At 33.5% G+C, this 13,709-nt stretch overlaps 1 protein-coding gene across 6 annotated transcripts in view; it reads left to right on the top strand.

Annotated features, from left to right (window-relative positions):
• The window catches only part of U2SURP (U2 snRNP associated SURP domain containing), a 47,096-nt gene that overhangs the window by 19,165 nt on the left and 14,222 nt on the right, over positions 1-13,709 (top strand). For 5 of the 6 annotated variants that reach the window (XM_026101698.2, XM_026101697.2, XM_064516845.1 and 2 more), the window contains 11 exons: positions 3,130-3,234; positions 4,300-4,366; positions 4,454-4,617; positions 5,792-5,954; positions 6,469-6,548; positions 7,537-7,624; positions 8,989-9,111; positions 10,565-10,721; positions 11,101-11,196; positions 11,796-11,862; positions 13,058-13,220. In XM_026101698.2, the coding sequence (XP_025957483.2) occupies positions 3,130-3,234; positions 4,300-4,366; positions 4,454-4,617; positions 5,792-5,954; positions 6,469-6,548; positions 7,537-7,624; positions 8,989-9,111; positions 10,565-10,721; positions 11,101-11,196; positions 11,796-11,862; positions 13,058-13,220 (1,273 nt within the window). Of the gene's footprint in view, positions 1-3,129; positions 3,235-4,299; positions 4,371-4,453; positions 4,618-5,791; positions 5,955-6,468; positions 6,549-7,536; positions 7,625-8,988; positions 9,112-10,564; positions 10,722-11,100; positions 11,197-11,795; positions 11,863-13,057; positions 13,221-13,709 lie in introns of all 6 variants that reach the window. The other variant, XM_064516844.1, reaches the window with a different exon arrangement.

Raw genomic sequence — 13,709 nt, 5'->3', positions numbered from 1 at the left:
AGTAACTTTTATGTTTAGTGAGGAATAGATTTAAGTAATTATCTTTTGCATTGCATTTGAACACTAGAAATAGTTGCAGGATAATTCTATCAGTGAAAGCTAGTGAGAAATACCTTATCCTAATGATGCTTTATAGGTCTTGACATAAATGAGTACTTTATAGTTAGGACATTGCTGTATCCAGTGTGGTGCTGTGTTTTCTTTTTTTTTTTTTTTGGGGGGGGGTTGAATTGTATAATTTGTAACTAATTCAGTTGATTCTAGTAGAAATTAAAGCTGATTTTTAATGTTTTTTTAAATGTGCAACAGTCAATAGTTCTGATCACTGAAAAGGGTAGTTCTGTAGCGCCAAGGGTAATTTTTCATTTTGGTCCCTGTCAGTGCCTCTACGTTCACACTTGTCTAGGTATGCTCTTGCTCAGTTAAGCTAAAACCTTTTCCCAAACATAGGAACACAACACTGTTTTAAAAGTAAATAAACACAAAAGATTACCAAATTCTCTTTGACATTGGCCTTGGTGAGCAACACCAGCTGAACTGTCTGCGGCAGCGGGGGACCAGGAAAACATCATGGGATGGATTGGGAAAGTATACAGTTTTTGACCAGACATTGGTACGATCGGCTCCAATAAATGTGGTTTTATTATAACTGAAAAACTTTTTTTTTGTTGGCCAACTTAAGCTAAACGACATTTTTAAATAATGCACTTAAAACTATCATCTTTTTTTTACTACTCTGTTTTAATTGTCACAAAGTAGTCCCATTTTTTTGTGTGTGGGGGGGGAGAAAACATTTGTAAAGCTAGTTAAAGTAGTATATTGACACATTTGTCTAAGATGCTCAAATGCACCAGTAATTTTGATAGAATTTCAGGACAGTTCACTTTTTGTTGAGTAATGACATGGAATGGTTAGTGACCGGCACAAATCTTTAATAATATTGGAAAAACATATTGAATAATAGAACAAGTATTTGTAAAACTGTACAGTTTATAGTGTAATTAATTTTCAGAGAAAGATACGCTTCCATTTTATTTACTGTAGCATTTTGAAAGGTCATATGGTAAGAAAAACTCATGTTAATTGAATTGTGTTTGAAAATACCTTGAATTCTTTTTTTTAGCTTCCTGATGACTTTCAAAGATGCTAATTACAACTTTTAGAGTATCAGAGTGTATCACATCGTGCAAAAACTTGTAACTGACTTCGGTGGGGCACTGCATTTAATTGTACTCATTTATGTTTGAAAATTTTCAGTATCATTTTTTAACATTTCTTATTTCTTAGCACTTACAAAACAAAATGTTGAGCGCACACAATGAAAGAGAATTTCTCTGAAAAATTTTGAAGTGATAATGTGTTGTATACCAGAATGCAGGTAGCATCCTCTTTCAGATACAGGATTTACTGAATCTTTTTTATATATCAGAGATTTTCCAAAGGTGTTCTTCAACCATAAGCTGCTCTTGTGCAACCTCATTGCACTTGGTGGAAGAACAATTGGATGAAATCCAGTGGCATGGTTCTGCAGAAAGATGAGCCAAAAATGATCATACTGAACTAGCCTTAAAATCTGTGATTGTTTCCCGCTTAAAGGTTTGAAAGCTAATTGTAATTTTTTTTCCAACTCACATTTTCAAATACAATTCATGTAACAAAAAAGTCTTGCTTTAAGAGCTTTCAGAACACTGCTTTAAATAAAATGGCTGCTGAATTATTGAGAGTATGTCCTCTTTACAATGTTTCTGGGATTGTAGAAAGCAAAAAGACAGAAAAATTGAGATAGCTGTTGTTCTTTCGTGTGATATTTGAGGGAAATGTACTTCTAATGCTAGGTAGTATAAGGCATTTGCCAGAGCATTTGCCAAGTTTGCAGATGGCAGGGGCAGGCTTTTTATTACTATGTTTTTAAGTTGTAAAAAATTTTTTGATCCAGTGCTTTATATCTGTGGCAGAACTTTGAATATTCACAATGGTAGAAAGCAATCACCTAATGACCTTGTTGCTTAGTAATAGAAAATTCTGCAGCTTTTCAATATAACAATTTTTGAATTTTTGTAATTTAAAATTTGCTAGAAAGAAGTTTAATATGATATATTTAAAGAACCAATATCCTTTTGTTACATCTAGAATATTCATTCAATTAAAAAAATGTAAAAATCTGCACTTTTTTGTTTGCATCACATTCAAAGGACACATGCTACGAAGCTTTTGATATATGTAGGCTAGTCTGTATTTGAAAATTTAGGATCCTTTTTTCCAAAATAAATACAAAAGGTTGGAAACTGAAGATCACAATTATTTATAAAGCTTACATGACTGTCTCCTTTTAGTATACTTTGAAGGGGATCTGTATTTTCAAATGCTGTTTGAAAATTTACACTTCACATGTGCTTCTCACGTGTCTCAGGATGTTGTGCTGAATGAAATGAATGCAAATTTTTATTTTTTTTTAATTTTGATTTTGTTCACTTGTGTGTATGAGGGAGGAAATATTGAATGGTATGACATGAAATGACGGACAGTTTTGTTCTATTGGCACACAGTTAAGTCTTGACCAAAAGGACCTCATTTTAACAAAATCACTGCCGTATTTGCCATCAGCAAAGCTATTTGCTTTTCCTTTTATATTTGCATAGCTTGAAAGCTGAATGGAGTTTCTGTTAAATATTTGAAATGATTTGTGTTTAATTTTGAGCATAATATTTAGCCATGTGTTTATCTGTAGAACTTTGGTTAACACTTTGCTGTTAGTTCTAGATAATTTAGATGAGGGCTTACTATTTTGTTAGATAATTGTACTTTGGTGTTCAGTTGCCCATTTTTTTGTGTAAGGGCTATTAAGCTTTTACTAAGCAAGAGGTGGTCGTAGGCTAAGCCGTGGAAATTCAGGAATAAGGTCTCCTCTTAAATTCTCACTCCACCACTCTTGAGCATGTTTTCATTTTAGAATGCCCGTGTCTATGATGCAAGGCAATAATATTGCTCCATGTTACCTTATCTTCTATACTGTTTTCTTAACAACACAGCAAAATAATCTCCTGCACAGTTGTAGTATCTTAGGTGGAGTGTAGTTTTACATAGTGTTAGGTCTGAATCAATTTTTCTTTAACTGTGTTGTTGTTGTAGGAATTTGCTCGCATTGATACATCGAATGATAGAGTTTGTGGTACGGGAAGGGCCTATGTTTGAAGCCATGATCATGAATCGAGAAATCAACAATCCAATGTTCAGGTGCTTATTGTATTGCTTCAGTTTAAATAGCATTAAATGTCTTAGCTGTTGCTAATAGTTTGCATTTCTGAAAAGGAGCTGTCTGTGTTTGAATGCAAATTCAAATTTTACCAATTGTACATTCAAAAAAGGGGGGGGGGAATACCTATGCTTTCCAATTATTAATATTAATGTATAATTCTTTCACATGATGTTTAACTCCTATTTGTCTGAGGGATTCAAAGTCATCGATGGCAGCAGTAGCATATGTTTTAAATAAAAAAAAAAAAAAGGCAGTGTTAAGTCCAGTCTTCCTGGAGCCTAGCCTAGCCTCCTACCTTTATCAAGATCTGGGAGTTATTTCTCATCCTCGGTCAAGTAGGATTAAACTTCAGCTGACATAGTAAAGTTGTCAGAATTTCCAGCTTTTGTCCTTAATGCAGTAAAAAATACCAATTTCAGTATTTTGTGTGAAATTCAGTCTTCGAAAAACTTTATTTCAAGGAAGTATTGAATGACCTTATGAAAATGTTTTATATGCAGTAAGGTCGAAGTATTTCATTTTAAGTTTTTATACAAATTGAGAAAATAGGTCAGAATAAAACACTTGATCCTTAAAATTTTTTTTTGTTTTCTGATCTTGTTTGTTTGGTTTTTTTATCAGTGTTCTGACAGAGTTTGTTGTCAGAAAACATCAATTCATTTCATATGGAATCTGAGTAACCTAACTGTATGCCTATGAGTTCCTCCACAGTTTGTGCTGTGGTTGCTCCAATGGTAGCTCTTCACATTGATTCTCCCATTTTACTGTGGGGCTGCGCTCTCATTTCTTGAGGGAGATGCTGTGCCTTAGTGTAACTCTGCATTTCATTTTGCTGATTGTGAGGAGGATTTTTTGCTGGTTTTGCACAGTTGTACTGCAGGTGTACATGCTTCTAGCTATTTTGATTTCGCTCAGTAGCTATGCTGGGATTGTGGACAAGGGTTTGGTAATGGTTCCTTTTGTTTGATTACTTCCTTTGAAATTGCACTTCAGTTAAATACCTTGTAACATATTTTATGTCTTCTCTTTGCTGTCTGGTTTAGGTTTTTATTTGAAAACCAGACTCCAGCCCATGTATATTATAGATGGAAGCTTTACTCAATTCTTCAGGCAAGTAGAATTTTAGTGACAGTTCATACCTTTAAACACAATAAAATAAAAGAACACCAAAAATATAAATACTTTTGTTCTTTCTAGGGAGATGCTCCAACCAAGTGGAGGACAGAAGATTTTCGTATGTTCAAAAATGGATCATTTTGGAGGCCACCACCATTAAATCCATATCTACATGGGATGTCAGAAGAGCAAGAAACAGAAGCATTTGTAGAAGAACCTAACAAGAAGGGTGCACTTAAGGAAGAGTATGCACTTCTATCAATTTCTAGTGCTGTCTTAACTGCTAATCATTATCTTCTCTGTTAGTTGTTTTTGTAGTTCTGTCATCCCTAAAATATTACAACTCTTGTCACAATATTAATTAGAAACTCTTGTAACCTCAGGATCTGTATTATATTATTGGGTTTTGAATGATACGTTTGGCTAAATACCTTCTGAATTTTGTTAGACTCACCTTCATTGAATAGTGAGAATTTACAATCCAGTTGGTATTAACCTTTTGTCTGAATGGGATTGGGTGAGAGTTTTTCTCTATTTTCTGTTCCCATCTGGTGGTGGGTAAATAACACCTCTCTCAACATTATTCTAATCTAATGAACTAAACATTTGTATAATAATCTTAAATTTAGTGATGCTATTTGTCAGAAATTAAAATGGAGAGCAGCTGTTAGTAAGCAGGGAAGAGAAAGAACATCAGAGTTCTTTGCTGTGTATTGTATGTGTGGTGGTGATGGCTATGGTAGCAGAAATGTGTGGGTTTATTTTGTTTTTTTTGTTTTTTGTTTTTTTTGTTTTTTTGGTTTTTTTTTTTTTTTTTGCTATCATTGTTCCTATTTTGTTCTTAGCCTTGAGGTTTTTTTGGTTTTTATTCTTTTTATTATAGTTATGATACCAGTCATTGTTCTGGAAGGTTTAATAATGATTTATTCCTTGTATCTTTTTTGAAGGGATCAAAAAAAATGCTCTTCTGAGAGTGTTCTATATATATGGAGTAGGAAAACAGAAAATATTTTCTTACTAACTTTCTTAGTCTAACATTTCTTATTCCACAGCACAGATGACATATATGCTTCAGATTTATCCATTTTGATTTCTGCTTAAACTAAACCATAAAAGATAATTATCTTATATTCACAGGTATTGATCTTCTGCGTTAGCAATTTTTCAGTTCTTTTTTCTTGATTTCTATATATACTCAAGCCTTGAGTGGGAATTTATGCACACTCTTTATTTGTGTGGCTGGCATGTGCTTATGCATGCATGTACTCCTGAGTCATTGAAAAAACTCAGGCAACAGGTTATAAAAATATTTATTGTTGTTTGTGTCCTAAATATGCAAAATTCCAAACTCTTTCAAACGGAAAATCTTCAAAGTACTGTTAATTTTTTATTGAAAGTATTAAATTCCTAATATTTCAGACAGAGAGACAAATTGGAGGAAATTCTGCGTGGATTAACACCTCGTAAGAATGATATTGGTGATGCAATGGTTTTCTGTCTAAATAACGCGGAAGCTGCTGAAGAAATTGTAGACTGCATTACAGAGTCATTGTCCATTTTGAAGACCCCTCTTCCTAAAAAGGTATGGAGAATTTATATAATCATAGTTATTGTGGCTTTGGAGGAGAGCTTACTTTGCAGCATGTGCATGTAATTTACAAGCATTATTTCAGGCAATATCGAGATTTTGTGTTAAAACCAGAGCTTGAATTTAAGTATCTCTTTTTCTGCGAGATTTTGTGATAAATACTTATTCATGCTGGGTCTTCCTGTAACTAATGTTCTGCTTTTCTCTGAATTTGAAAACAGCAGGATGGTCTGTTCAAAGATAAGAAATAAAAATTGGAAGGCCACACTGTCCTTTGTAATACTATGTGAGGCGTGAATCCATCTTACTAGTTGTAGTGATTCTTGCATGATGGGATGCTAATTGCGCATTGGTATCTTTATTAACAATATGGCTGTGTTACATTTGCGTGGTTGTGACTTGTACTTCTAGATAGCTTAAACGATCTTGTACCACTTCAGGAAAATGCTTGTATTTTCAGGATAATTTAAACTTAAGGTTATATTAATTTGAACATTGTCTATTGTAGATTGCAAGACTATATCTGGTGTCAGATGTGTTATACAACTCCTCAGCTAAAGTTGCCAACGCTTCATACTATAGAAAATTGTAAGTACGGTATTTTAGGTGCTTGGTTCCAAGAGTATCCTTATATTCAATCTTATGTATCTGTTTGGGTAAATGTGGTAGTAGAGAAATGGTTAAATGCGTCTCAGTGACACTGATCAAGTATGACACTGATCAAGTATGACACTGATCAAGTATGACACTGATGATATATATGTCTTTTTTTGCATGAAAATGTATATGATGTAACACAATGTATAGATCAATACATATGATGCTTTGTAACACAAAAAAGTATATATGCTCTATGCAAATGACTACTTGCATGGAACCTCGCAGAGGCGAGAGTAACCCATGTGCATCTGTTCACAGAAAGAGAGGCTGTAGATGTTGTAGTTATGGTGTAGTAAATAATCCATTCAAACAAGAAACTTTTTGAAACTGACATTTTGTTAAGTTTTGTTTTTTTTAATCAAGTTTATGATGATGTTATGGTAACGTGAATTTATGGTAACATGATGGGGAATATTCAGCATGTTGTATAACTATAGAGATTTCAGATCATGTTTCTTGTTGCAGCATGTCTTCACTGTGCCAATTTGTTGTACACTGAGAGAAGCTCAAGAGAAACTAGGAAACTGTTACTCATTGTACTTTCACTGAGGGCCTCACTGAGTAATTTAAAGTGGAAACATAACTAAGAATTTTTTTTAAAAGCAAATTGATTTCTGAGAGAGTACTTTGGCTGTATATAAGGTTGTAAAAGTCCTTTTATCCTCCTCCAATCTTTTCAGGCTGTATAAAGAGACTGCAGCAGATGTAATATCTCCCTTCACAGTTCTGTTGTTGTCAAAGGTGATTTAATACATAGTAATCATATTTGCTTTATAGTTCAGTTCATGACTACTGTAGGGATCAAAGCCTAGTCCTTTTGACTCCTGTGTTCCAGGTACTTTTTATGAATTATATATGTCTGGAAAATGCCTATGTTACAAAGTTTAACCAGAGAAATGTATATGTTTAATTCTAGTTTTGAAACAAAATTATGTCAGATATTCTCTGATCTCAATGCTACTTACCGTACAATACAAGGCCATTTACAGTCTGAAAATTTCAAGGTATGTATTTCATTGTTCTTTACCTGACATTGAAGTCAAATGAGTAGATGTTCCTGCAAGAGATTGCATTCTATCATAGGTGGTTTAAACCTCAAGCTTTCTAATTAGAGGGTTTTTTGTTGTTGTTTTTTCTCTCACAAAGATTTGAATTTAACCATGGTATTTTAAAATTACTGAAGGAAAAGCAGCTTTTGTTTTTAAAACTTTTTGCCTAAAGGAGAAGAAAAGTATAAATGAAATGTTAAGAACAAAATTAGTATGTAACAGATGAAATGCACCAGTAGGTGTATAATTGTGGAGCTGGGAGATTATCTAATACTTGAATTGCACCAAAATGGCCTTTTTTTAGCTTTTTAATTATTTTGGACCACTTTAGGTCTCAGTTTTGAGAATAAATTTGGGCTTCTCAGTGTGGGAAGAAACTGATGGACATAGCAGCATAAAGTTATTTTTTAGTGCTTTTGGTGGTAATTGGACTTTATTTGTTTGAGGTCCAGTAAGCAGCCTATCCATGGCTGGTTGAGTGATTTTTCCAGATGTGTAGTGCTCTCCTTCTTGCCATTCTCATATAGGTACTCAGCTGTGTTCTTTCTGCTCTTGTTTTTAAAGATGTGTCTGCAGCTCTTTTTTTTCTTTTCTTTTTTTTTTTTTTTAATTCAGAAGGCTAAATATGAAGCTTCCAGTACAATTAGCCTTTCTGTATTAGATGGTTTTTACTTTCCCTGGTTCCTCTACCTTCTTCTCTCCCAATTGTCCTAGATCAATTGTTTAGTCAATTTTAGCTATCTGCTATTTTCAAAAAATTCATTAAATTATATGGTAAATGTGGGTGGTGTGTGTATATATATATTTTTTAGTGTACATCCCTAGCTGCATTTAATGTGTCAAGCTTGAGCTGTAGCCCATGATTTCAAATGTAACTCACTTCCCCCTCTCCCCTTTCTCCCAAAATCACGGTTTAAGTGGTAATAGGGTCATAATTTCAATTCAGTAATATGAATAACCTAGTGTTAATTTTTGATTTTTTTTCTACAAAAGGAAAGATATTTTCTGTTACGCTTAGGAGAGATGCTTGCTTTGATCATCTGAACAGATTGAAAGTTACCATTGGTATAGGAAATGTGGGCAGCTGAAATTGATAATGTAACATGAACTTAAAGAGAAACACAAAACCCAAATGAGATTTAAAAAAAGTAGTTCAAAAAAAATTTTTTTAAGTTAATAGTCTTTCCTAAAATAGTATCATTGTAATATACCCCAGTGTGGAACTTTTGTCTTAGCACTATAGTTCTCCATAGTGTATTTCTGATAATTTAAAATCTTTTATTACAAATCTACTAGCATTTCTTTTCTATTGCTTCTAGCAACGGGTAATGACCTGCTTCCGAGCGTGGGAAGACTGGGCCATCTATCCAGAACCGTTTTTGATCAAACTACAGAATATTTTCTTGGGACTTGTAAATATCATGGAAGATAAAGAAACAGAGGTAAGTGATTTGCCTGATCCTTAGTGGTGATGCTAGCAGATAGTGAGGAAGAAGTGTAAACTTCCAATGGAATTGGCAAGTTATATTTTGACATCTCTGTTAGGGTGAATACAACTGTGCTTTGTGACAGAGTTTGTAATTTATGGATTTTGATTAGTCTGGAAGGTATTGGCATGCTTAAATGGCACCACAACCCCCCGTCTTTGCTTTTAAGGACATGTATGAAAGATATGTTTGGATGTAGATATTTTATTATTAATCTGTTTATGCGTTTGTTGCTTGCAGATTAGGTGCTGTGGTGGAGTTACATTTGAAAGCATTTCAGAGCAAAGACTAGTGCAGAATGACAGGCATTTGCTTTGTGTTGGAAATACTCTGATAATATATCAGTGATTTTTGAGGTAGAATTACAGGTATTAGTTTTATTTCCTTAGAGTTCTAAATAGCTTGGTGTCTGGTAACCTGAACCATCCCCTTCACTTTCTCTATACGTGAGTGTTACATTTGGATTTAATAGAGCCCTCAGAGCTTCCTTAGTTTGAAATGAGCAAAGGATCGTTTGCACAGGTGATATTCTGCTCTGCTCTTTGCTGTGTTGCGTTAGAGCAGTAAGTTGCTAGCTTTCTAGTTATTCTGCAGCATTTATCTTTTTTTGACAGAGGTTATTTTTACAGAGTATGTAGGGAGCTTTGTGGAGGTAGTGACATGTATAAGTTATTATTCAATATTTTAAAACTTTATGCTTAAAATTTTCTAGAACACTGTTAGTGGCAAGTGGTTATGTACTGATCTGTCTACAGTTACATATGCATCCTATTTAAGGAGAATCAAGATGGAGAGAACCAGTAAATAGATGTATGTTTAGGACAAGTTCATTTTGTAACTGCAAAAACATGGCTTTCAGAATAGCAGGTGAACTACAGAGTAATTGGAAAGTTAGCTATTTCCCTTAACAGTAGAGCCAGGAAAATGTATACATACGAAGGAGAGCACCTGTACATGCAAGAGAATATTTCATTTACATGTGTTAGTGGTATTTGAGTTCCTGCTGAATAGTTTGTTTCTGTCAGTCGTTCAGTTTACAGGCTGTCAGGGAGTCTTTCATATGTAGGAAGTATACATCAGATTTATTTGGATGTAATTAGCTCATTTCAAGCTAGATCTCAGTTTAGCATGTGCTCTTCTTTTTGATCTTGCAAAATCTCCAGTACCTTGTGGACAAATTCCCAGTTCTTACTTAAAATTTAATGTAGAAGTATATTGTCATTTTTTTTCCCTCTGAAATAAGCAGTAGTACTGGGAAGCAAATATCATGTTAAATCTGGCAGGGGAGAGAGGGGCTGTATTTCAGGTATTTTTTTAAAGCTATCCTTTTAAAAAGAAATGAATCAATAGTTGGAAAAATAAAGAAAAACAATGTTCCTGGAATAATTTGATAATTATTTGCTTATAGGAAGTACCAGATGACCTTGATGGTGCTCCCATTGAGGAAGAGCTTGATGGTGCTCCACTAGAAGATGTGGATGGAATTCCTATTGATGCTGCTCCTATTGATGATCTTGATGGAGTCCCAATTAAATCACTGGATGATGATCTTGATGGAGTACCTTGTAAGAAAAGTTTCAACTTTATATGCAATTTAGATCTTCAGTTTTTGATGATGGTTTCATATAAGTGCTTTGATACAGCCAAGAATCAACATGGCATGTAGCTTAGTAAAATGTTGAATTGATTATTTTCAATTTATCCTAAGAAGAATTAGTTTATTAAATTGCTTTTAGATTGTAATCGCTTCAGAGACATAATAAATGCCTTCTGATGTTATGGGCAAATGCATATCATGTTCCACATCCTCAATTTTTTCCTCTGCAAGTAGTGAAATGGCATAATATACTTCAATATTTAAATCTGACTGTTAGATTAGGATTTTTAAATTTGAATTTTGAAGAGCTTTGGAAATGATTTTTTCTGTGTCTTTTCCTCCAACAGTGGATACGGCTGAAGACTCGAAAAAGAATGAGCCAATATTTAAAGTTGCTCCATCAAAGTGGGAAGCAGTGGATGAATCAGAATTGGAAGCTCAGGGTTAGTTTGCAAAGTATTTATTAAACTGAAACATTTTCCTAAATAATTTGGAAGTTTAATGTTTTATTTAATGGTCATTTATCTATTTCATGATTGTTTTCAACTAAACTGTCTAAAAATGGTAGTAGGATTTCTTTAGTAATACAGAAGGATTTTTCAGTTTTGACTTCTGTTTTGGTTATAAATTCTATGAAGGAAATAGTCTGTTCTGTTTTTATTTTCCTACCTCAGTAACTTAGCAACTTTTAAAAATAATTTCCAATTCATTACAAAGAAATATTGGAAAAATCTGTCTATGTGGTTGATGATACTTTTCTCTCGAAGATAAGGTTTTACAAAATGAGAAACACTTGACTGCTTTTGAAAAATTTTCTTAAGAATGGTATTCAACATAAGTAAATAGCTCAGATATACAGTGAATGAAGTACAATTCTGATGAAGTACAATTTTAGATATTTATTTCTGTGAAATAGGTAGTCTTTGCATTAAGTACTAGAAGCTCTAAAATTTTATAGTAAGTTTTGTAATATCTGAAACTACTGATTTTCAGATGAAGCGATAGCTTTTTTGTTGTTAAATTATCTTATTTTCTCTTCTAGCTGTTACAACTTCTAAATGGGAGCTTTTTGACCAACATGAAGAATCTGAGGAAGAAGAAAATCAGAAGTAAAGATTTAGATTTCTTGTTCCTAAGTTACAGTCTGGCATCTTTCTTTAAAGACATGTTTTTAATTGAAATTTATGGTACAACTTATGAGTTTAAAATGTTTTTTATAAGTCATTTCCACTAGCATTGTATTTTGCTAGCACATTATTTAACAAGTTGTTTTTTGCCTACTATCTTAAAATTGAGAGCACTTAGAGATAGTTTTACTTTGTCATTCTGATGAAAACATGTTAATCTTCTACCTCTGAGGCTGAGTTCCTTTGGAACTTCCTGTAAACTGTGTATATTGTAAGAGCAAACAAAGAGGAAAATTTGAAAGTAGGAAAATAGGAAAATGGAGATAATCAGGATCTTAGTGCAGCGTTCTTTTTCAGACACCATAATTCTAATGTGATAATCTATACTTTTCTGTAGAGCTGCCAGTTGTAGTGTCTAAACTGATGCTACTTTGGCAACTCATTTAATGTCCACTAGTAAGAACTAAGGTAGTATTTTACACTTTGGGAATCTTGAATGTCAAACCTGTATGAATGCATCCAAAAATGTCCCTTTCTCTTTAGATGCAAAGTACGGGTAGTGTTCTGATGCGTATGTTTCTTTGGATGTTAGTAAACCCTATGCCGTCTGTTGTTCCTGAACGGTCTTTTATTTTGTTCTTTAAACAATTGAGAGCATCTATTAGTAATGCTTTAAACATCTTAACTGCCTTATATGTAGTGCTGCAGCACTCTAGTGGCCAATCTGGGAATATCATTTTAAGCATCTGACATCACTCAGGTTTGCCTCACAAAAGTAAAAATGTATTAATTTTGTTCTTTTATAGACCTAATTATATCTTAAAAAGCACAGTTACATCACTTCCAGGGATTTTGTTGTGGTAGTGGACTTGTTTTGTAACTGTGAGTTACTTATGAATTTGACTGTAAATTTCAAGAATTTTTTGTGCTCTGTTTATATGAAAAGTGTAAATTATCTGAATTATAAAAACTAATGTTTTAAACAAAAATATTAAGGTATCTGTCTAACAAATGGCCAGTTTCATAGCTGCAGAACTTCACATATGATAATCTTATTTAATAGATTTCGTAATTAGAAACTAATCATAGAAACTCGGTAGTAGAGATAGTAAATTTTGTAAGAATTTGTTGTTTTAAATACATATGTACCAGTTAATTCTGTTTGTTTTCCCTAAAGTCAAGAAGAAGAGAGTGAAGATGAGGAAGACACTCAGAGTTCTAAGTCAGAAGAGCAACACATGTATTCCAATCCTATTAGAGAAGAAATGCCTGAATCCAAGTCATCAGTCAAATATTCAGAAATGAGTGAAGAAAAACGTGCCAAACTCCGAGAGATAGAGGTCAGCGTGAGGTGTTTTGTTCCGCTCTTCAGTCCGCTTGCAACCTCCCCTGCCCATTTTTCTACATACAATAGGGAGTTATTTTTATTGAAACAATTACAGTCCTATTATAGAGGACTCTTTTAGACTAATATATTTTTATAACTGTGTGTTTGTTTACAGCCTTGCCTTACCTTGTTTTGATTTAAAAAATAATGCAGGAAAAATGAAAAATTGAGTCAGGGAATATTGCAATCGGAGAATTACACTGTTTTTTCAGTGTCCTTTTTTTCCTGTACCGCTGTCAGCCTTAGCTTCTTTGGATTCTTCTACGCTTTCTTCTTTTTTGGTGAATGGGGATGACTTTTGAATGTGGCCTTAGTCCTGCACCTTTCTTTTTCTCTATATCTTTTGCCATGAAGTCCTTGTGTCTGTATTTATTACACTGAAAAATTGTTCTTTAAACTATCTTAAGACGGCAAACAAGGATGCAGCTAAGCCAGGTGATTG

The sequence above is a fragment of the Dromaius novaehollandiae genome, chromosome 9, assembly GCF_036370855.1.
Source record: "Dromaius novaehollandiae isolate bDroNov1 chromosome 9, bDroNov1.hap1, whole genome shotgun sequence".
In the NCBI taxonomy this organism is placed as follows: Eukaryota; Metazoa; Chordata; class Aves; order Casuariiformes; family Dromaiidae; genus Dromaius; species Dromaius novaehollandiae.
This window is presented reverse-complemented; position numbering and strand designations above follow the sequence as displayed.